This window comes from Bufo gargarizans, chromosome 6 (genome assembly GCF_014858855.1).
Source record: "Bufo gargarizans isolate SCDJY-AF-19 chromosome 6, ASM1485885v1, whole genome shotgun sequence".
In the NCBI taxonomy this organism is placed as follows: Eukaryota; Metazoa; Chordata; class Amphibia; order Anura; family Bufonidae; genus Bufo; species Bufo gargarizans.
Window position 1 is genome coordinate 59,200,933 of NC_058085.1, and position 25,129 is coordinate 59,226,061.

Consider the following 25,129-nt stretch of genomic DNA (forward strand, 5'->3'; position numbering starts at 1 on the left):
GTGACCCCATTTTAGAAACTACGGGATAGGGTGGCAGTATTGTTGGTACTAGTTTAGGGTACATATGATTTTTGGTTGCTCTATATTACACTTTTTGTGAGGCAAGGTAACAAGAAATAGCTGTTTTGGCACAGTTTTTATTTTTTGTTATTTACAACATTCATCTGATCATGTGATATTTTTACAGACCAGGTTGTCATGGATGCGGTGATACCTAATATGTATACATTTTTTTTTGTTTATGTAAGTTTTACACAATGATTTCTTTTTTTTTAACAAAAAAATTATGTTTTTAGTGTTTCCATAGCCATAATTTTTTCAGTTTTTGGGAGATTACCTTAGGTAGGGTATGATTTTTGCGGGATGAGATGACTGTTTTATTGGCACTATTTTGGGGTTCGTGTGACTTTTTGATCGCTTGCTATTACACTTTTTGTGATGTAAGATGACAAAAATGGCTTTTTTTACAGTTTTTTTTGTTTACGGTATTTATCTGAGGGGTTAGGTCATGTAATATTTTTATACAGCAAGTTATTACGGACGCTGCGATACCTAATATGTATACTTTTTTTATGTAAGTTCTACACAATAATATCATTTTTGAAACAAAAAATTATGTTTTAGTGTCTCCATATTCTGAGCCATATTTTTTTTTATTTTTTGGGCGATTGTCTCAGGTAGGGGCTCATTTTTTGCGGGATGAGGTCCCGGTTAGATTGGTACTATTCTGGTGGGCAAACGCCTTTTTGATCGCTTGCTGTTGTACTTTTTGTGATGTAAGGTGACAAAAAAAATTGTTTGTTTAGCACAGTTTTTATTTTTTATGGTGTTCATCTGAGGGGTTAGGTCATGTTATATGTTTATAGAGCCGGTCGATACGGACGCGGCGATACCTAATATGTCTACACATTTTTTTAACTTTATTTGGGGAAAATGACGTTTTTGTTTATTTTTACTTGAAACTTTTTTTTTTTACTTTTTTTTTTTTTGTCCCACTTTGGGTCTTCAACTTTTGGGGGTCTAATCCCTTTTACAATGCATTCCAATACTTCTGTATTGGAATGCATTGGCCGTATGAGTAATACTGTGAGTATTACTCATACAGCTTCCGGCCTGTGAGATCCAGGGGGCTGGATCTCACAGGCTCGTCACCGGAAGGCAGCGCAGATGCCTAAGGAAGGCATCGCGCTGCCTTCCATGCCATTGGGTCCCCACTACAGCTGCATGGGGACCCGATGGCACCTCCGACCCCCCCCCCCCCCACCGCATTGACAGGATGCCCGCTGAATGATTTTAACGGGCATCCTGTTCCCATCACCGCAGCGCCCCAATCTAGTTTTGAACTTGGGACGTACCGGTACGCCCTGAGTCCTTAAGGGGTTAATCTTAGGTCTTCTGAGAGCTCTTTTGTGCGAGGCATCATTCACATCAGGCAATGCTTCTTGTGAAAAGCAAACCCAGCACTGGTGTGTGTTTTTTATAGGGCAGGGCAGCTGTAACAAACAATCTCCAATCTCATCTCATTGATTGGACTCCAGTTGGCTGACACCTCACTCCAATTAGCTCTTGGAGATGTCATTAGTCTAGGGGTTCACATACTTTTTCCACCTGCACTGTGAATGTTTACATGGTGTGTTCAATAAAAACATGGTAACATTTAATTCTTTGTGTGTTATTAGTTTAAGCAGACTGTGATTGTCTATTGTTGTGACTTAGATGATCAGATCACATTTTATGACCAATTTGTGCAGAAATCCATATCATTCCAAAGGGTTTACATACTTTTTCTTGCAATTGTATGCTTGTAGCCTGCTGTATTGGCACACAGCAGGTCTCTATAGGCAAAGTGCAAAAACAGTTTTTTGCAGGCCTCAATAAACAGACATGGATTTTAGGTGCCACTGTGGTAGGTTCAGCACTATGAAGTGCCTTTTGCACTGTGGCATTAGAAGAATTTTGATATCTCTCTGACTTTGTCTAAACAGACTGTCTGTCTGTTACTCTGTAATTCCTCTAGCGCTGTTCTATGGAAACAGGTTTAAAGAGCACACCATATGCTTCAAATAACTTCTTTATTAACTTCAACTTTTCTTCATATAACACTGCTGCCTCCGCAGCAGATAGTCCATGTAAAAAACACGTGTTGAAAAGCTATCACAAAATGGCGGTATGATTCAACTGTTTAATCTTGTCATTCAACATAAAATGGTGGATTTATTTCTCTCTTCAGTATCTGTACTGTCACTTTAAGTTATTTAAGCACTTTATGATCTCTCTGAGAGGTACGGTATATCTAAGATTTCACTGATGGTTCTACTGATCTGTATACAATTTGTATGGATTACTATTTGCATGCTATTTGTAGTTTGCAATTAGTTGAACTGTAAGTAAACACATATATATCCAGTTCAGTATACAGTTCTAAACACAGTACTAACAATAAGAGCATTATATAACTGTTTTAAATACCTATTTTGGCCTCTTGTTCCCATAAAAACACAGCTCTCAGGGTAGTGAATGTCTCTTCAGCTCCTGTCTCTGGTGAATAATGATTTTAGCAGCAGGAGCTGGGGCAATTTCCAGACAGGCTTTGTGAGAAGCTGGCTGTGATTGGTCTAGACTTCTGCCCAGCAACAACAGATTAACACTATGCTATCTGTTTCTGCTGTGTCATTGAGCTTACATTACAAAATGAATCTTAAAGGCATATTATCTTTTCTGCTTCTGCGAACACAATATATAACAGTTATATGACATCATAACATGAAGTCACAGTAAATAACTCTGCTTTTGTCTTTAACACATAAACATAGAAACTGTATTAAGGCTATTGGCAGGTCTAGCTGTATACACATATAAGCTATACTAGCAACCTAGGACAGGTCTTAGCTGGCCAGCTACAGCCATGTCACATTAAATATATTTCCTGAGGTCCCCAGAAATAAAAAACCCAAAGAAGTGACCCCATTTCGGAAAGTGCACCCGTACGAACATTTTAGGGGTGGAAAGGGCACTTTTGACCTAACAGTTGTCTCACAGAAAAGAATATGGAGTGGTTGTTAAAAAGCAGATATGCAAGGGAGGGGGACTAAATCAGAGATATAAAGTGGAGATAGTACAGGGAGCATAAAGGATAAAATTAAATTAATACTCCATGGATGAGTGGTATATTCTGAAACACTCCTGCATGCACAGGCCAGGTTTTTCAGGGCAGGTTTCGCAGTGGTAAATGGTGTCTTCCCTTATCCCCCTTTTGAAACGCACCCTGAATTTTTGGGGTCCTTCCCTTCCTTGCTGTCTGGGGGACTTGACCTGGAAAATGTTGCCCTGGTACGACACGCGCACCATGACTTCCTGAAGTACTGGGACCCTCCCCGGCCTGGGCTTAAAAAATTGGGGCCTTGATTACCACCTCTTGGAACTGAAGGAAAGCTCTTCTTTGGCCTGAAAATTAAAATAGGATGTACGCATTGCACATTGCCATCTGTACAATGTGTATGGCCAGCTTTTTGTACCACACTTTAGTTTTTCGTGTGGCACTGTAGGGCTTCATAAGTTGATCTGCAAGATCCACCCCTCCCATTTGCCTTTTATCATTAAGGATGCAAACTGGTTTGGGGACAGTGGAAGTGGTACCTTGTACAGCAGCAGGGGAGCTGGCATTAGTGTGAATGGTGGTTAGTACAAGGACGTCCCTCTTGTACTTAACTACCAGCATGTTCTCATTGCGGAGAGCTCTACTTTCACCCATTCTCAGTGGTTGCCCTACCAGGGATCTAGGTAGGCCTCTCTGATTTTTGCGCGCTGTGCCGCAAGCCACAGTACCTCTTGCAGTTAGGGATCTGAATAGGGGTATGCTGGTATAATAGTTATCCACATAGAGGTGGTAACCCTTATCCAGCGGTGGGTGCAGTAAGTCCCACACAATCTTCCCACTACCTCTCCTGGAATCCTTTCCTTCATAAACGCGGAACTTGTGGGTGTACCCGGAGCTACTCTCACCGAGTTTGTATATTTTTATGCCATACCTTGCCCGTTTGTTAGGCAGGTACTGGCGGAATCTAATCCTCCCTTTGAACAGTAATAGGGACTCCCCTACACTGACATTTTTTCTCTGGTTTGTACACCTCAGCAAACTTGGTGCTGAAGTGGTCAATGAACCACGGTCAAATGTTGGGTCGTTTTGGGATGGGCACTGCATTGTAGTGTAGGAATTTCCTAATTAACTCAAATCACTTCCGGGTCATGGTCTGACTGTAAATTGGAGTCTGGTAGAAAATGTCTGAACTCCAATATTGCCTAATGGTCCTTAAGTCACTTCCAGTTATGACGTACGTGTATGTCACGGGCCCATAAGGGGTTAAATATTTAGCATAGCCACTGAGTTAGTCAATAAAATGTATCTGCCACCTGCTGCATTTCAGCTCTGCAACAAAATTGGCTGCTAGCATAATTTCTGTGATCTTGTTAGTCTACTTTCACACTCGCGTTTTGGCTTTCCGTTTGCGAGATCCATTCAGGGCTCTTACAAGCGGTCCAAAACGGATCAGTTTGCATTTTAATGCATTCTGAATGCAAAAGGATCCGCTCAGAATGCATCAGTTGCAAATTCAATTGCTGTGAAGAAGGTTTCAGGGCGCCCACGAAAGTCCAGCAAGTGCCAGGACCGTCTCCTAAAGAGATTTAGCTATGGGATTGGATTACCACCAGTGCAGAGCTTGCTCTGAAATGGCAGCAAGCAGGTGTGAGGGCATCTTCACACACAGTGGTTTAGGCCACACAAAGGCTTTTGGAGTATGATCTGGTGTCATGAAAGGGCAGCAAAAAAAAGCAAGCCACTTATCTCCCAGAAAAACATCTAGGACAAATTGATATTCTGCAGGAAGCACAGGGATTGGATTGCAGAGGACTGGGGGAAAGTTATTTTATCTGATGAAGACCTCTTCAGACATCTGGAAAAATGATTGTCTGGAGAATAAAAGGTAAGCTCTACCATGAGTCCTGTGTCATGCCAACAGTAAAACATCCTGAACCCATTCATATGTGGGGTTGCTTCTCATCAAAGGGAGTGGGCTCAGATTTCCTAAGAACACTGCCATGAAAAAAAGAATATCAAAACATCATCCAAGAACAACTTCTCACAACCAACCAGGAGAAATTTGGTGATATACAATGCTTTTTCCAGCATGATGGAGACCATGTCATAAGACAAAAGTAATACCCAAGTGTTTTGTCCACCAAGCCACTAAAATTTTTGGTCCATGGCCAAGAAACTCCCCAGATCTCAATCCTATTAAGAACCTGTGGTCAATCCTCACACAGTGGGATGAACGAAAATACAGACATTATGATAAACTCTAAGCACTCCTTAGGTAAAAATAGGTTGCCATCAGTCAGGATTTTGCCCAGAAGCTGATATCCAGCATGCCTGGTTGAATTGCAGAAGTCTTTGCATAATGTGATATTTCCCCCAAAAAGTTAAAAACTTACAAAATCATTATAATTGTACTTCATTATACTGTAAAAACATCTGACAAAAACATCTAAAAACACTGAACCACCAAATTTTGGGGAAAAATAAACAAAATTTGTCAGTCTCAACTTTTGACCGTGACTGTAAATGTGCGTGGGGTAATCTCATGAATTTGTTGTTCCTCTTGCTGGTGGTATTTTGTGAAATGACTGATTCTTCCAGGTTTTCTAATCCCATATTTCTCAGCCCTAAATAGGCACAGTGTAAGAGGCATGAAATAAAAGAAGAATGCTAATTAAATCAGTTTGGGCCTTGTGGAAATCTCAATTTCTTTTTGTGGTAATTACCTTGGAATGCTTGTATTCAAGTGATGGCTTAATGAGGGATCGGTCATGTCAAACTAATTTAATAAGTTTTTATGAGGAGCATAACAAACAGTAACAAAGCATTTGATGCTGTATCACATAAAAGGATAGTATATAAAATGAGAATGCTTGGACTGGGGGAAAATGTCTGTATGTGGGTAAGTAACTGGCTCAGTGATAGAAAACAGGTTGGTTATTAATGGTACACACTCAGATTGGCTCACTGGTACCTCTGGGGTAAGTGTTGGGCCCTATTCTCTTCAATATATTTATTAATAATCTTGTATAAGGCTTGCTGTCACAGTGTAGGGGGAGGGGAGGAACACCAGAATGACAACAGAAGGAAAATGACCAGGAACAAGGCCTTAAGGCTAGAGAAAGAGAAATGTTGACCATCTAAGGAAACCCTAAACCTAGCCCTGACTCCTGTCAGTACGAATAGACCCTGAAGGTGGGAATATTCATACACTGTAAACCTAGGCCCTAGTAACCCTTAAAAGCTCTAGTGACAGGGTCTGAGACTACTGGTTCTTTCCCAGATGAACAAACCAGCATCTCCCTGAGGCCTAGTAAACAACGAGCAACAAAATACCAAGAGAAGTACACTTATCTTCAATGGAAAATGGATGAGCAGGAACTCAGATGAGGATCACACACCAACTCTTCCAACTCCAGGCAGAGAATATCAACCACATGATATGAAGTGTGAGTCCAGACTCAATAGAGGAGCAGTAATGACCACAAGCTACACCTGAGACAAGAGGTGTGGTCATTACCAACAACAACACTGCAAAAAGTGAAAACAGGCTGTCAGATGACCTAACGTGCAGCCGATCTCTCAGATCTTCTAACCTCTGTCACTGGAGCGACCGTGACACTTGCAGTGTAAAATATAAACTTTTGCAGATGACACTAAACTGTGTAAAGTAACATGGAAGAGGACAGTATACTCTGTGTGTGTATATACACACACTATAGAAGACAGTATATTGCTACAGATGGATCTGGATAGATTAGAGGCTTGGGTATAAAAGTGGCTGTTTAACACTAATAAATATAAGGTTATGCACATGGGAAGGAAAAAATACATGTCACCAGTACATACAAAATGGTAAAACGCTGGGTAACATTGACCTAAAAAAGGACTTAGGAATTTTAGTGGACAACAAACTAAGCTGTAATAACCAGTGTCAGGCAGCTGCTGCCAAGGCCAATAAGATAATGGGTTGCATCAAAAGGGGCATAGATGCTCGTGATGAGAACATAGTCCTACCACTTTACAAATCACTAGTCAAACCACACATGGAGTACTGTGTACAGTTCTGGGCTCCTGTGAACAAGGCAGACAAAGCAGAGCTGGAGAGGGTTCAGAAGAGGGCAAGTAAAGTAATAACTGGAATGGTTGGACTACAGTACACAGAAAGATTATCAAAATTAGGGTTAATCACTTAAGAAAAAAGACAACTGAGGGGAGATCTCTCCCATCATCTATTTATCCCCGTGACTGTGATGAGGGGACATCTTCTGCGTCTGGAGGAAAGAAGGTTTGTACTCAAACATAGAAGAGGATTCTTTACGGTAAGAGCAGTGAGACTATGGAACTATCTGCCTGAGGAGGTGGTGATGGTGAATTCGCTAAAAGGGTTCAAGAGGGGCTTGGATGTATTTCAGGAGTGTAATAATATTACAGGTTATAGTTAATAGAGAGGGGGTCGTTGATCCAGGGAGTTATTCTAATTGGAGTCAGGAAGGATTTTTTTCCCCCTAAAGTGAGGCTTCTACCTCACAGAGTTTGTTTTATTTTATTTTTTCTTCCTCTGGATTAACTTGCAGGATAAGAGGCTGAACTGGATGGACGTTTGTCATTTGTTAACCTTACAAACTATGTTACTATGTATTCTGAGATTGTATTTTATTTTTTCATGATACACTGGCCCACTGTCATGTACCTACCCGCTTGCTCTTCTGTAGTGAGTCACTGGTATTGCTTTGTTGCTATAACAACCAACCCCTCTGAAAGTTGGGCTGGTTGACCTATAAGGGAGTAGGGACACAGAACCAATCAAGCTCAGCACTGGCATCACATTTTTCATGAAGGCAGGCTATTTAAACAGGCAGCTGCTGGCCACGGTTGCCTGTGATTGGTATACCTGCTTCACTAGCTGGTTTTGTGTTCGTTACTCTGGATCACTGACCTTTTGCCGGTTTCTCAGTTTTCTGATTTTTGCCTCTAACGTGACCTCCTGGTGTTTGACCATGCTTGTTGTTTGACCTTACTTGATATTGGACACTGTTTGGTATTAGACTCTTCTAGTTTTTCACCTTGCCTTTGCCTCTGACGTTATCTCCTGGTTTCACTCTGCTGTGTATTTGACTTTAGCTTTTGGATTCTGATCCGAACCTGGTTTTGCCTATCTGGTTTTGTCCTCTTTCTGTCTGACTACTCTTTTCCCCATTAGGTTTAGTCTCCTGCACTTAGTCAAGTCATTTAGAGCGGATTGTGCAAGTAGTTAGGGACAGTGGTGTGGGTGGAGTTCATGGCTGCACTATTCCCTACCCCTCATGACACCCACATTTATCAGCCCCAGTAAGCTTGAAGACTGCCATCAAAATACCCCACTTTGTGACTTTTTGAGGGCTTTGCTCCCTGCTCACCACTTTTCGAAAAAGTGGGTGGTATGGGGCACATTTATTATTTATTATAATTTACGCCAGAATAATCAAATAACTCATACTTGAAATCTACATTAGCTCCTGGTGCACAGGCTGCCCAAGATGTTCCACATTTAAGGCTACTTTCACACTCACATTTTGGGCGGGTCCGTCATGGATCTGCAAAAAACGGATCCGTTACAATAATACAACCGCATACATCCGTCATGAACGGATCAGTTTGTTATCTGTAACATAGCCAAGACAGATCCATCATTAACTCCATTAAAAGTCAATGAGAGACGGATTTGTTTTCTATTGTGTCAGAGAGAACGGATCTGTCCCCATTGACTTACACTGTGTGCCAGGACGGCTCAGTTTCGTCAAGCGGACAGCAAAACGCTGCAGGCAGTGTTTTGGTGTCCGCCTCCATAGCGGAATGGATACTGATCGGAGGCAGACTAATGCATTCTGAGCGGATGCTTTTCCATTCAGAAATGCATTAGGTCAAAACTGATCCGTTTTGTACCGTTTGTGAGAGCCCATGACGGATCTCACAAATGGAAAGACAAAATGCAACTGTGAAAGTAGCCTTAGAGGCGTGCATCCCAGCGGGGCAGAGGTTGGAGCGGGTTTGTAAAATTGCTATAGTTTTAAACTAATATGCTCATATAGTTGCTTACCTGAAGTACATATTCTCTATGCTTTTTTTTACAGTTTTGACTCTCTTGACCCATTTTCACATTGTAAACAAATCCCTCTGATTTGTTTCCATCCTGTATGTAGCACTTCCTGTTCCTGTATCCAACCAAACCCTTGATGCACTTTTCTGTGCAACAGCTCCAACACTGCCCCTAAGAACCCCCAGCTACTTTATAGCTCCTCCCACCCAGGTAGTTAGATAGACACGCCCATATTTCAGCATTAACACACCCATAGACATAACATCACAGAAAATAAGAGCTGCATGGACATGGTTATGTGACCACAACCCAGAACGGGAGCGACGGTAAAAGGAATATATTACAAAATTACAGCTGCCTTCATAAATTATTTTAATGGATGTTGATGCTGTCACGGATGTAATAGGGGAGAACACCAAAAGACAACAAGAAGGAAGGGGAAAGACACTAGGCCTCACCGCTAGGGAAGGAAAAGGGTAACCACCTATAAAACCCTGCTCCTGGCCCTAACTCCTATCCGTATGGGCACCTCTCAATGGTAGAGATGCCCATACACAGGAACCTAGAAAACCCTGGTGACCCCCGGATGCCCTTAAGGTAATGACAGGGCAGAGACAACCCGTTTCTTCCCAGGTGAAGGAACCAGCATCTCGCTGAGGCCTAGTAAACAACCAGGGGGGGGGGGGGGTAATACAAAACGCAAGTGGAATAGTTAACGTCTGAGGATGATTGATGAACAGGACTTCAACACGAACCACACTCCAGCTCTTACAAAACCAAATAAAGCTATCCAGAGCAAGGAGTGATGGATAAAGTCAAACTAAATAGAGCTGGGTAAAGGTCACATGATCCACACCTGAACAGGAGGTGTGGACATACCAGCAACACACAAAGTGAAACCAAAAGAGGCTGTCACTAATGTGCAGATAATCTTTCAGACCTTCGAAGACCTGTCACAGGAGTGACAGATGCAAACCACAAAACCCCTTTAAGGGTCCATTCACACGTCCTGTTTTTTTTCATCCTGAAAAACGGTCCGTTTTTTGCGGATCCATTGTTCCTGAAAATGTTTCCGTATGTCATCCGTTTTTGCGGATCCGCAAAAAACGGGAACATGTATACATTTCAATAATCAAATAAAGTTGTTTGGCTTTCTTTGAAAAAAAATTGAAAAAAATAAAAAAATTTGTTATGTGTTTCCAGGAACGGAATCCGCAAAAAACGGATGACATCCGAATGTCATCCGTTTTTTGCGGATCCATTGACTTTGTATTGTACCAGGATCCGATTTTTCAGGACAAGAATAGGACATGTTTTATATTTAAACGGACATGCGGAACGGAACAACGGAAACGGACAGCACACATTGTGCTGTCCGATTTTTTCCAGGACCCATTGAAAATTAATGGGTCCAGATCTGGTCCTGATCTGTTCCTGAAAAAACGGAACAGATCAGGAAAGAAAAAACGGACGTGTGAATGGACCCTAAGACTGGCATGCAGAATTTCGGTCTAAACAAATCTTCCCCATTGTATCTTATGCTAAGTTTTGGTCAATATACAGGGTGGGCCATTTATATGGATACACCTTAATAAAATGAGAATGGTTGGTGATATTAACTTCCTATTTGTGGCACATTAGTATATGTGAGGGGGGGAACTTTTCAAGATGGGTTGTGACCATGGCGGACATTTTGAAGTCAGCCATTTAGAATCCAACTTTTGTTTTTTCAATAGGAAGAGGGTCATGTGACGTCAAACTTATTGGGAATTTCACAAGATAAACAATGGTGTGCTTGGTTTTAACATAACTTTATTCTTTCATGAGTTATTTACAAGTTTCTGACCACTTATAAAATGTGTTCAATGTGCTGCCCATTGTGTTGGATTGTCAATGCAACCCTCTTCTCCCACTCTTTACACACTGATAGCAACACCGCAGGAGAAATGCTAGCACAGGCTTCCAGTATCCGTAGTTTCAGGTGCTGCACATCTTGTATCTTCACAGCATATGCATTTCAAAATGCATTGCACTCGCGCGGAAAAAAATGAAGAACGCAACGCAATCGCATACAAAACTCACCCCAGTCGCAGGCAAAATAGCACGATTTTCCCGTGACGCACCCGCATCCTATCCGGCCCTCACACGTGATGCCAGTGTGAAAGAGGCCTAAGGCTTTTTTCACACCTGAGGCCCAATGCCAGGAATCGGGCGGACAAAAACTGCTTCCTCTTCTCCCCCACTTAGACATATCCATGTCAGACACAGAGATGGTATATACCAGCGATCAGCAACCTTTAGCACTCCAGCTGCTGTGAAACTACAACTCCCAGCATGCACACTTAGCTGTTTTTGTAACTCCCATAGAAGTGAAATGAGGATTCTGGGAGTTGCAGTTTCGGAACAGCTGGAGTGCCGAAGGTTTCTGATCCCTGGTATATACAACTGCAGTATTTGTCAGGCCGATTCTCCGCCGGCCCCCATTATATTTAATAGGGCCGGACAACATTTACATACCGTCTGGCAATTCTGGATCCAGAGAGATCTGAACGCTAGCGTGAAACTAGCCTAAGAAAAAAAGCTAACTTTGAAGGTACAGTATGTAATATAAAGCAAACGGGTGGACAAATATGCTCAGAGCATTTATTAGAAGGTTACAGTCTGTTCATATTGGGTTAATATTTTTAGTGCTAGGTAAAATATTTTCTCAATGGTGTGAAGTCAGACACATTTTGAAGATGGTTATTCAAGTTTATCAGTGCAGTCCGTCAGTTTATGATTTGCCCAGGTAGCCTGGTCAGCATAAGTTAAAAAGGTATATTAGGCAAGTCATCTCAAAAGCTTTCAAAATACAGTTGCTTCGATCCCCAGTAGAAATGTTATGTTTCTTATCCATGATCTTCATTGAAAAATAATTGAAGATTCTGCAAAACATGTAAAAAAAAGAAATGAAATACTACTTTACTGAATTAAAATAAGCACTCCTTAGAGTTCAGCCACACAGTGATCTTGGTCAGTCATGCCCAAATACAGTGCAGTGGGATTGCAGTGTAGTGGAGAATAAAGTGTAGTGGAGCATAGTTTACTATGACCCCAGAATCGCAATAAATCCAACCGTGTTTTTTTTTTTTGTTTTTTTTGCTATTCTAGGGTCGCAGTCATGCTGCGATCCCATTCATTGCTATCTCCGCTGCACTGCAATCCCTCTGTGATCCTTGGGCATAACCTTTTACACGAGTAGATGATTGGTAGGATTGAGCAATGAACGAGTCATTTCTTGGTGTAGTGAACCTTTCAGCAATGACCCTTTAGACGTGATGATTATCGTTCACAAAATCATAATTTCGATCGCATATTCCATCGTTTGTAAAGCAGACTGTGTGCTCTCCATTCACTTCTATGGGACTTCTGAAAATAGTTGAGCAAGCGCACTCCTATAGCTCTGAATGGAGAACAGCATGCTCTCCTTCACTTCTGGGGTCTTGTTCTCGACATAGGAGTTGGTCCCAGAGGTGGGACCAACACCTATCTGACTTTGATATCCTAGTGATATGCTATCGGTGTCTGAGATAAGACTACCCCTTTACGTTTGCCGTCCACCTATATCCCCAAGTCTTTTTTCAGTCTTACCTAGTATTTTTACTAATAAAGATATCATTGTACATTTAGCTCCTCTGCCCAGCTCTACATTTATCCACAATATACTTAATTCGCCATTTCACTGGCCAAGTTTTCAGCTATCCTTTTCTGTGCTAACAATCCCTTTAAATGACCATCTGCAATATAGAGTGTGCACATCTACACTCATGTTTGGAAAAAAGGTACAGCACAAGGTCCATCCAAAAAAAAAACTGTTTAATGCCAAATGCTTTTTTTTTTTTTAAAGGGTTTTCCAGGATTTTACTACTGATGATGACCTATCCGCTGGATAGGTCATCGGTATCTGATCAGTGGGGGTCAGAGACCTGGGACCCCCGCCGATCAGCTGTTTTGTGAAGGCGTCTGTCACAGCCTTGATGTTGTGCGTGTGACACATTGCCGTGCATGTCGGTTGCTAGGGGCAACACATTGATGTCGGCTTGTATGTGCCTTTCTCCCCTTCTCCTGGTTCCTCCCCTGTTTGGTGTCTGAGGGGTTGACTTCCTGGCTGTGTGTGGCCACTATGGTTTTATCTCCTGTGGCTCCCTGGCTGGGGTCAGTTCACCGGAAGGGGGAACCAAAAGTCAAGTCAGTGAGCTGTTGCTGGAGTGCTGGTTCTTTCAGATTGCAGTACGTTTGCTTGGGTTCCAGTTCTCTTTGGCGTGTCTTCTGTTGTGCCGTCTAGCAGCTGCGGCAGGTAAGTTACCATGCATTCTGGGGTTTTTGGTTCAGTGGTTATTCCCGCCACTGGATACTTACCTGCCGTTCCACTTGGCTTTTAAACTGCAACTAGGCCGGTTGAGACTCCTGTTCATCCGTGTCTTGGAAGAACAGGTCGTCTCTTCCCTGCTCTTATGTGAGGGATTAGCAGGGCAACTCAGGGCAACTCAGGGCCCTAGGTTTCCTGGGTGTGAGCCATCCTACCATCCAGGTCCGCTCATATGGTTAGGAGTTAGGGCGTGGATTAGAGACGCTTTAGGAGGTGACCAGCTCCCTTATCCCGGCATCCAGGCCTAGTTGTAATCCCTTATACCCGACATTGTACAGTGGGGGGTTTCCCGCACTCCCCACCGTGACAGTGCCGCAGCCTTCTCTTTGCTCACCAAGCACAGCGCTGTACATTGTAAAGTGGATGTAATTGCTATCGCAGCTCAGCCCTATTAACTTCTATGGGGCTGAGCTGCTCCTAGGCCACGTGACCTAGGAACCTATCATCACTTGGCCTAGGAAAAGCAGACAGAAGGCCGCAGTGCTACTGCCAGCATCGCTGCCTTCTCGAACAGCTGATCGGCGGGGTCCTGAGGATAGGTCATCAGTATAAAAATCTCAGAAAACCATTTAAATTGCATACAGACAACTGGCTGACCTGTTACATGTGCGCTTGGCTGCTCAAGGCATCTGTGTTGGTCCCATGTTCATATGTGTCCACATTTTCTCAGCAATTTGGGCACATATGAACAAGGGACCAACACAGATGCCTTCAGCTGCCAAGCGCATATGGCTTTTGCAGCGCAGATTTTGATGGATTGGTTTACGGGCGCCATTTGGATTTAACATTTTGGATGTAACAGGTCAGCCAGTTTCATAGGTACAAATCTGCTGACAGATGCCCTTTAAGATTTACAATGTGGTTTATACCGCAGCTCTTTACAGCACCTTAAGCTGTTGTTTTTCTCCGCCTTTTGATAGCCATGACGATTACTGTTATGACAAAAGCAATAAAAAGGATTCCAATTACAACAGTCAATCCAATTGTAGCATGGAAAAACACATCCGTTTCAGAGCCTAAAAGACATAAAAATAGGCATTCATTATAGAATAACTCTAGAAATTGAAGTGTACCTCTACTGTCAGAAGACTTTTCAGAATAAGCTGTTGTATACATGAGTAATAGCATGACTTCTGGTCGTTCTATAACATGTATTCTGCATATCTAAAAGTTTATCCCCTATGCAGGCTGTTTCTCTAATTATCAGTTCTACCGGAGCTAGTGGTTGGAGACTAGCTGCTTTTATGTCTCCCATACAACGCACAGGGAGAACACAGGAGATTTTGCCTTCCACCCTGTGTGTCTCATTCTCTCACTGCAATATCCCCCCACTCCCCACTCAAGACTTCTATGAAGTCCATTCTGTCTCATTCTGTATTCAGCAGAGAATTCATAGTGTATACACAAAAAAGAAGAAAAAAAATTAATGTTATCCCTGCCACTTTAGCAGAAAACAGTGCTAAATAGCGCATGTGTACTGCCTCCTATGCTACATGCTAAATGAGGCATTAGTGTACATTTTGATCAAAGGGCATAAGCCCACTCACCACGCCAAGGTTTTTCAAACTTCTTTTTTTTATTTCTTTTTTTATTACTTTTTTTAAATCACCCTGGCAATCATTAGATTATCCATTGTGTTCATTGATGGCTATATAGCCATCACTAAACACTTTATTTTAAATATAACAATACAGTGCTGTCACCTAGTGGCCTGTATTGGTACATTTTACTAATAGCTGCCGAAGCCTGCTTTGAGGTTTTGGTCTCTTAGTACTGCGTAACAGGTTCCCCGATCTCAACCGGGGAATGCTGTTACAGGAGCGGGAGAGCATGGCTACCGCTTCTGAACTACTCAGATGCCATGGTCACATTTTAAATTTTTGTTATTAGCCTTATGTTTAACGACGCGACTTCTGCCACACATATACGGCGGAGGTCGAAAAGGGGTTAAAGAGAGGATCCTCCAGTACAGACATTGGCATGCAGTGTACATATCATCAGTGATGAGCGGCAGGGGCAATATTCGATTTTGCTAATATTTGGGTGAATATTCATCATATATTTGCGAATTCGAGATCTCCAGTCATTATTTTCCTGATTGCGAATTTTCGTATAGCCGATTTTTTTACAATCAACACAACTCCTAAAGTCACAGATATTGCAGCCTTTTCATTGGCCCACAAGCAAGAAGCATTGAGGGATCATGGGTACTGATGAAAAAAAAATCTAGAATATTCGCGATTACGAAGATATAGCACTATATTCTAGATATTTGCTTTCACTGTCAACAGCATTCTGCAGCATTCTATTTAAATGTATTATCTCCAGTAGTTAAATAGGCCCCACAAATGTTAATAAAAGCCTATTACAAATAATTTTAGCCCAAAACAAACAAAAAACAAAACATGATTTAACCCCTTCATGCTGCAGAGATTTTATTATTTTTTTTTTAACTCCCTGCCTTTCCAGAGCAATAACGGTTTTACTTTGTATCTTCTACCTCTTTACCTTGTATCTCCTACCACCTTTTTGTGGGGTGATCTGTAGTTTTTATTGATACTTTTTTATTGATACTTTGAGTTGTGTATGACTCTTTGATCCCTCTTTTGGGAGGTGAAGAGACCGAAAAAAAAGGGAAATCAGCCATTCAGATTTTTTTCCCTCACCATTACAGCATTCCCCGTATGGGATAAATGCATTTAAATAGTTCAAGCATTTTGAGATGCAGCAATAACTTTTTTTATGTACTCCGCTACAGTATCTCTGGTGCTCACATAGAAATGAATGGAGCAGCATCGTGTTTTTTTTTTCAACCAGACGCTCCGTCCATTTCAGGTGGCTCCGCAGGATACGGGGTCCCCATTATCGTCATAGGTGGGGGTCCCAGGGGTAGGACCTCCACCAATCTGATAGGTATCCCCTATCCTGTGGATCCTGTCTACTACTGTCTTCAGATGGTTCTCCACTTTATATTCCACCTCTTCACTAGAGAGTCTGACAATTCTTGCACCTTTTTTAAAAGTCACAGTTCATAGAACTGGCTTAAATCAGCTAGATGTAAGGCCTCATGCACACGACCGTATGTATTTTTTGGTCTGCAAAAAACGGATCCGCACAAAATACAGATGACATCCGTGTGCAATCCGTATTTTGCTGAACGGAAAAGCTGGCCCTTAATGGAACAGTACTATCCTTGTCAGTAATGCAGACAATAATAGGACATGTTCTATTTTTTTGCAGAAACGGAATGCACACGGAGTAACTTCAGTCTTTTTGCAGACCCATTGAAATTAATGCTTCCGTATACGGCCCGCAAAAAAACCGAAACGGACACGGAAAGAAAATATGTTAATGTGCATGAGGCCTAATGCTTTTCCATAAACTACATGCAACCCGCTCAGATCCCCCTGCTCTATAACCTGCTGCCTGCAGATAAGACACTATATTCAGGTGACAAGTTCCCTCTAAAGGGGTTGTCAGACCCCAAAACAAATCTTATTGAGGGCTAGGAAAGTGTTTATAAAAAATAAAAAATGCACTCACATGTTTAATGCTGCTCCTTCAGGTCCCAAATGAACCAGAAGTGTGACTTCCCGTTCCAAGTGGTCTCATGCCACTTGGGGACATATCACCATTGAGGCCAGTGAATGTCTGCAGTGGTGCACATGACCACAGACAGGACATCATGTTTTTGGTCTGCCAGGGAGCAGAGACAGGAGCCTTAGCACAGGAACATTTTTTTTTTGTTAAACAACATTAACATATATGAAACCAAACCTGTATCCTTCTGGTTGTCCATCAGCAACATGTTCTTTGTTACTTCAAGGTCTCCATCATGAGGCTCTGGTGTTATTCCCAGCAGCTCACACATTAGAGCATAGACATTAACACTTTCAAATGGTTCTACTATCAGGCCCTTTTTGAATGAAGGACCTACAGCTCTAAATATGGTTTTCATATCCATAACATCATTATCGAAGCCATGTTCACCATTGTTAAATTGGAACTTCATATACTGGGAATAAAAGGGAGAGATATAGTTAGAAGAAATAAGATTTTTATTAGATTAGTCAATCGCATTATTCTACCGTCATCATAAACTCTTTAGGTGGCTAAACACGCCGATATCAGCAGGATTGGACAACCACGACATATGGATGGCGGTCTCCCAACTTTCCCCCAACTGCAAATGTTGAGAGAGAGAAGGATCAGGCTGTTGGCTGTCAACATTCCTCTCTCCCCATTCACAACACAATCTAAAAGATACTGGCAAAGTTGAGGAAAGACGGGTTCAATAAAATAGTCTGGCAACAGCATTTATAACAGATTATAATTGTGTGTGTAGTTAGTAGCAGACCAAACAGTTTGCACTATTTGTGGGATGAAAGTATTAGCGCAAAAAAGCCTTTTGGTAGTTTCTTGAATGAAGAAAGGGTGAATTTTTTTAAGGCTACTTTCACATCACAGATTGTTTTTGCTGGATCTGTCATGGATCAGAAAAAGGCTTCTGTCATGATAATACAACCGTCTGCATCCGTTCTGAACAGATCCGGTTGTATTATGTCTAAAATAGCCATGACAGATCCGTCTCTAAAACCATTGTAAGTCAATGGGGGACGAATCGGTTTTCTTTTGTGTCAGAGAAAATGGATCCGCCACCATTGACTTACATTATGAGTCATGATAGATCCGCCTGGCTCCGCATCCCAGGACGCACTCAAAAACGCAGCTTACAGCACTTTTTTGTGCATCATGGGAACGCAATGAAAGTAACGGAATGCATTCTGGTGCACCCCTTTCCATTCGGTTTAGTTTTGTCCCTGTTGACAATGAATGGGGACAAAACTGAAGTGAAGTCCTATGAATGATCTTAATCGCGGAAAGGGAAAGTGCAGATGTTAAAGTAGACTAAATAATATGTAGGTTTAGAGGAACGAAGGAGTGAACTGAATTGAGTCTCGAAAGCAGAAAGCACCTGTTAGCTACGTCTTTTTTTTTTTTTTTACCCTACTAGTTATTACTTTCTTGATACTTTCTAACAGCTTCTTCATGTGTCAGTGACTGCTGTCCATGTTCTCCGCGGGCAGCAGACAGATTTATTCACACATCCTTGTTTTTTCAATTACTGTGGGTTGGTAGCAGAACAACACGGAGGTCGCCACTGGTGTGTGAATAAGGCCATATCTTGTTCTGTACTGACGAGTGGCAGGAACCTTGATGCAGATGTCTACAGATGGGTCTATTTCCTTAAAGGGAACCTGTCATGTGGATATTTGATTATAATCTAATTATATACAATCATGAACTACTAAAAAGTACTTTAGATGTATTCACTTACTGGTGTGACAGATGGTTACCTCATAATATACACACAAAGATGCCACATGCCGCATGCTAATGAGCTGATTTGAGTCCAGCGTGATGTCAGTGAGTCCAGCGTTTTTTTTTTATTCAGCGCTATAGCCACTCCCCTGCTGCTGATTCATATGGAAAATAACTGTCAATCAGCAGCAGGTAGGCGGGGAGAGTCAGGAGCTCATGAAAATTCAGGACTGATCATTATCAGCTGGAGTTTTTCAATACAAGATGTTGGCAGATTGACTGGATCAATTAAAGAAAGTGACCCAGCATTTTGCTAAGAGAACCAGTCACTTATTTATGTTGCCCTTAGTTAGGACACCATAAAACTGGTGACAGGTTCCCTTTAAAGGAGAATCTGGTTTAAGTAAAATCCCTTGCATTGTTTTAAGGCTTTTTAATAGGTTGGACATTGAACTACAGGGTAGCCCCCTGTAGGTGGCATATGAGAGACTGTTTTCTTCCTCTTGGAGGAGACCTAATTTGCATACCTTTACCCAGAAAGCATTGCCTAGACTCTCTTAGGCCTCTTGCACAGGAACGTGTGCGCCCCGTCGACATCGTAGGGCAGCCGCAGCGGATCGCAGACCCATTTACTTTAATGGGTCCGCGATATGGCCATTTCGCAAAAAGATAGGACATGTTCTATCTTTTTGTGGATGGAACTACGGGACGAAACCCCACGGAAGCACTCTGTAGTGCTTCCGTAGGGTTCCGTTCCGTGCTTCCATTCCGCACCATTCCGCATCTCCGGAAGTCTCATTGAAGTGAATGGGTCTGCATCCGTGATGCGGAATGCACACGGAACGCTGCCCGTGTATTGCGGATCCGCAAATGCGGTCTGCAATAAGGCCACGAGCGCACATGTTCGTGTGCAATAAGCCTTAGGCCCCTTTCACACGGGCGAGAATGCCGCGCGGGTGCAATGCTGAGGTCAACTCATTGCTCCCACACTGAATCCATTCACTCCAATAGGGAAAAATCACATGAGCGGTGATTTTTAAGCATCACTTGTGCGTTGCATCAAAATCGCAGCAAGCTCTATATTGTGCATTTTTCACGCAATGCAGGCCCCATAGAAGTGAATGGGGCTGCGTGAAAATCGCAAGCAAGTGCGGATGCGGTGCGATTTTCACGCATGGTTGCTAGGTGACGATCGGGATGGGGACCTGATCTTTATTATTTTCCCTTATAACATGGTAATTTACTTATAACATCCCTATAACATCCCTAATTTACTTAGCATTCTGTATTAAGAATGATAATATTTTCCCTTATAACCATGTTATAAGGGAAAATAATAAAAATCTACACAACACCTAACCCAAACTTCTGTGAAGAAGTCTGGGTACCAAACATGCAGATTTTTCTCACTCATGTGCAAAATGCATTAAAACGCTTTGCACTCGAGTGGAAAAATCAAGCATTTTCCCGCAACACACCCGCATCCTATCTGGCCCTCACACGCGACGCCCGTGTGAAAGAGGCCTTAGAGTTACTATTGCAGCTGGTAGCTACCGTATATTACTTTGTCTCTGACTGGGTTATATAAAACAATTAGATAAATCTGGATGGTTGGCCTGAATTGGATTGAGTCTGAGCTTGTTTTGGACACAGAGAACATGGCGTGAACAATGTATAAATCAAAAACATATTTAACCTCTTCAGTACCGAGCCACTTTTCACCTTAAATCCCAGGCTGATTTTTGCAATTTGTGGTAATAACTTTGGAACGCTTTTACTTATCCAAGCCATTCTGAGATTGTTTTCTCGTGACACATTGTACTTCATGGCAGTCAGAAATTTAAGTCAATATATTTCACCTTTATTTATGAAAAAAATCTAAAATTTACAAAAAATTTAGAAAAATTCTTCATTTTCAAAATTTCGATTTCTCTGCTTTTAAAACAGAAAGTGATACCTCCTTAAATATTTATTACTTAACATTCCCCATATGTCAACTTTTTTAGGTTAGAAGGTTTAGAAGTAATTTTTTACATTTTCTACATTTCCAAAACCATTTTTAAGCACCAATTCAGTTATAAAGTGATTTTGAGGGGCTTGCATAATAGAAATCACCCATTACATTTTAGAAACTACACCCCTCAAATTATTAAAGACTGATGTTACAATCTTTGTTAACCCTTGAGGTGTTCCACAAGAATTAAAGGAAAATGGAGGTGTAATTTCAATATTTCACTTTTTTGGTCGATTTTTTTATGTTAATCAATTTTTCTTGCAACACAGGAAGGGTTAACAGCAAAATATACCTCTATATATTTATATATATCTGATTCTGCAGTGAACAGAAATATCCCATATGTGGTGGTAAATTGCTCTATGGGCATGTGGCAGTGGTTAGAAGGAAAGGAGCCCCATATGGATTTTGGAGGCAGATTTTGCTAGAATGGTTTTTAGGCACCATTTTGTATTTGAAGAGACCTTGACGTACCCCTACAGTGGAAACCCTCCAAAAGTGACCCCATTTTTGAAACTACTAGGGTACTGACCACTTTGAGCCCCTAAGCGTTTTACGGAATTTGGAAACACTTGGCTGTGAAAATAAAAAGTTTCATTTCTTCCAACAAAATGTTGCTTTAGCCCCAAATTTTTATTTTCACAAGGGCTAACAGGAGAAAAAGCACCCATAATTTGTTACCCATTTTCTCCTGAATACGACAACACCCCATATGTGGTGGTAAACTGCTGTGGGGGCACATGGCAGGACGCCATATCGCTTTTGCAGTGCAGATTTTGATGGATTGATTTACGGGTGCATTTGATGATTATTTTCTAAGCGATTGTCTTATGTGGGGGCTCATTTTTTGTGGGATAAGGTGAGGTTTTGATTGGTACCATTTTGGGGTACATAAGACTTTTTGATTGCATGGTATTACCTTTTGTGAGGCAAGTTGAAAAAAATGGCTGTTTTGGCATAGTTTAAATATTTGCGATATTTTTATAGAGCAGGTTGTTACGGACGCGGCGATACCCAATGTGTCTATTATTTTTTATTTTTGTTAAGTTTTACACAGTGAAATCCTTTTTGAACAGAATAAAATCTTGTTTTTGTGTTGCCATTTTCTGAGAGCCATATTTTTTTATTTTTTGGCCGATTGTCTTAGGTATCTCATTTTTTGCGGGATAGGATAATGGTTGGATTGGTACCATATTGGGCTAAATACGCCTTTTTGATCACTTGGTATTACACTTTTTGTGAGGCAAGGTGACCAGAAAATAGCTGTTTTGGCACTGTTTTTATTTTTATTTTTTACGGCATTCACCTGGTGGGGTGGATCATGTGATACTTTTATAGAGAACTTTATTTTGGGAAAAGGACACTTTTTTTTTTGGTCAGCGCTAACCGCGGCAGTGCAAGGGTTAATGCACCGGCATCTGTGTTTTCACCAATGCTGGGACATACAGCAGGGGTCCGGCTATAATTGACTGCCAGACCCCTGCAGCTGATCGGGCGAACGCAGCTCCTGCGCCCGCCCGATCAGCGCGCCGTAGCTGTACGACACTGGGATTTCTGACAAAGTTCCCAGCGCCTTACATATACGGCGCTAGTATCCTACGGGTTAATTCAAGAGCTTTGTACAGCAGATAATCAGGAGTATAGTCATGCAGGAAACAGTAAAATAGGTACATTGCTTTACTAGCACTGTGACCCTTTCATTGTATGGCATATTAAGGGGTCCAGATGCTCCGGCCCCCCCCCCCCCCCCCCAACAAGCAGTAAGAGATGTCATATCCTACAAATATGTAATCACTTACTATATTGTGCAAACCTCTTTAATCTAACTGCAGTGCTCCATATTAAATCCCTGCTAATATGCTATGCCAGGGATACTCAACCTGTGGCGCTCCAGCTGTTGTAAAACTACAAATCCCATCATACCCTGCTGTAGGCTGATAACTGTAGGCTGTCCCGGCATGCTGGGAGTTGTAGCTTTGCAACAGCTGGAGGGCCGCAGTTTGGGCATCCCTGTGCTATGCCATAAAAAGTCTGAGATTTTGCTCTACTGATTGGGCATGCCAAGGCTCAGTAGAGAGCAGAGGGATCCCAGGTAGTCTCGGCACAGCAGCGGCAGAGGATAGGTGGAGGTGTTTTTAAGCCCTCTGATCTGAATATATTTGGTTAGCTGGAACACCCCTTTAGGTACACCTTTGTCTCACACATTTGTTTTTTGTAGAATGCACATAGTTTTATTGTTATCTTATCTATTTTCAATATTTTTTGGCTATTCTCAATATCTGATTGGCAGGGCTAGGACACCCTGCACCCCATGATCGGCTGTTCTGCAGTAGCTCCAGCATCAGAAGTCGGGGCCAGAACTGCAGAGCTCTGATGTAGCTGATTACCCTAACGCTGTTCCCACTGAAGTTAATTAGAGCAGCTCTGCAGTAACCAACTCCATCCACTACTGAAATGGACGGAGCTATGTAGATCCAGCGATGACTACCAGAACAGCTGTTCATCTGGACCCCCACAGATCAGATTTTGATGGCCATCAATAGTAAAGTATCGTAAAACATACTACAAATAATAAAATATACTAATACTGTAGTACATTTCTAACTATAAGACATTATTGAGGTAAATACATCATTGCAAAAATTAGCATTACATTTATGTGATTTTTTTTTTAACGATGGTAGATGGCATTAAAAGATTCAGATTCTCTTGGTAAATCTAGCCAATTAAAGAATGGTAGATGTCAGAGGAAAAGAATAGTACTTACACTATGTATGACATATCCTGGTTCCCCATATAGTACTAATGGCGTGATTCTTGCATTGTTTGAAAAGTGCAATCTTTTTGGAACATCCTCTTTCTTGTAGACATTTAATTTAGGATGAGCACCTTTTAACGCTTGATATACTTTTTCCAATTTTCCCTCTTTAGGTAGCAAAAGTCCTGCTGGCCCATAATCCACTAAATGAAACTGAAGATCATTAAAAGAGAAATCTGGTATATTTCTCAGTACAATCTCATCCGACCCTTTTTCTACTTTAGTCATGCCATGATCTGCAATGATTATAATATTCAGTTTGGATTCCAAGTCATGGTGTTTCACTCGATTTCGTATGTGTCCAACCATGCGATCTACTTGTCTAACCATGTCTTTACGCTCCTGAGATTCTGGTCCATATTTGTGTCCTACACTATCAGGTTCTCCAAAATACAGAGCCACAAAATCAAGATCTTCCTCTGTAAACCATGTCATCACTGTTTCGACATTCTGTTTCCATTCTGTTTCATTGCTATAGTTGTGTAGTCTGCTCTCAACTTTTTTAAAGTTCACAGTTTCACCTCCATACGTAGCATTGCCACCAGGAAAGAAAAGGGATCCAGTTTTTAGACCCTGGGCAACCAAATAATATTTCAGTTAATGTAATGATATTTTTAATGATATATAAAGGTTATAGTTCTAAAAGAAATATACAATCAATTTTGAACAATAGCTTATTATGTTAAAAGGCGAATATATCTAGGAAATGTATCCAAGATATCAAACATGATACAGTGAGGTCCATAAATATTGGGAAATTGACACAATTCTAACATTTTTGGCTCTATACACCACCACAATGGATTTGAAATGAAACAAACAATATGTGCTTTAACTGCAGACTGTCAGCTTTAATTTGAGGGTATATACATCCAAATCAGATGAACGGTGTAGGAATTACAACAGTTTGCATGTTTTCCTCCCACTTGTTAAGGGACCAAAAGTAATGGGAAAATTGGCTTCTCAGCTGTTCCATGGCCAGGTGTGTGCTATTCCCTCATCCCAATTACAATGAGCAGATAAAAGGTCCAGAGTTCATTTCAAGTGTGCTATTTGCATTTTGAATCTGTTGCTGTCAAGTGTCAAGATGAGATCCAAAGAGCTGTCACTATCAGTGAAGCTGAAAAAAACAAAGCAAACCCATCAGAGAGATAGAAAAAACATTAGGCGTGGCCAAAAAAACTGTTTGGAACATTCTTAAAAAGAAGGAACACACCGGTGAGCTCAACAACACCAAAAGACCCGGAAAACAACTGTGGTGGAAGACCGAAGAATTCTTTCCCTGGTGAAGAAAACACCTCTCACAACAGTTGGCCAGATCAAGAACACTCTCTAGGAGGTAGGTGTATGTGTGTCAAAGTCAACAATCAAGAGAAGACTTCACCAGAGTGAAT

The 25,129-nt window shown here is 41.5% G+C and overlaps 1 protein-coding gene across 1 annotated transcript in view; it reads right to left on the reverse strand.

The window, feature by feature from the left end:
• Positions 1–14,469: 14,469 nt before the first annotated feature.
• The window catches only part of ENPP7 (ectonucleotide pyrophosphatase/phosphodiesterase 7), a 35,435-nt gene continuing 24,775 nt past the window's right edge, over positions 14,470–25,129 (reverse strand). Inside the window, exons 5-7 of the mRNA XM_044299461.1 lie at positions 23,685–24,308; positions 17,359–17,596; positions 14,470–14,597 (exon numbers count right to left, since the gene is read on the reverse strand). Of these exons, the coding sequence (XP_044155396.1) occupies positions 14,470–14,597; positions 17,359–17,596; positions 23,685–24,308 (990 nt within the window). The remainder of the gene's footprint in view (positions 14,598–17,358; positions 17,597–23,684; positions 24,309–25,129) is intronic.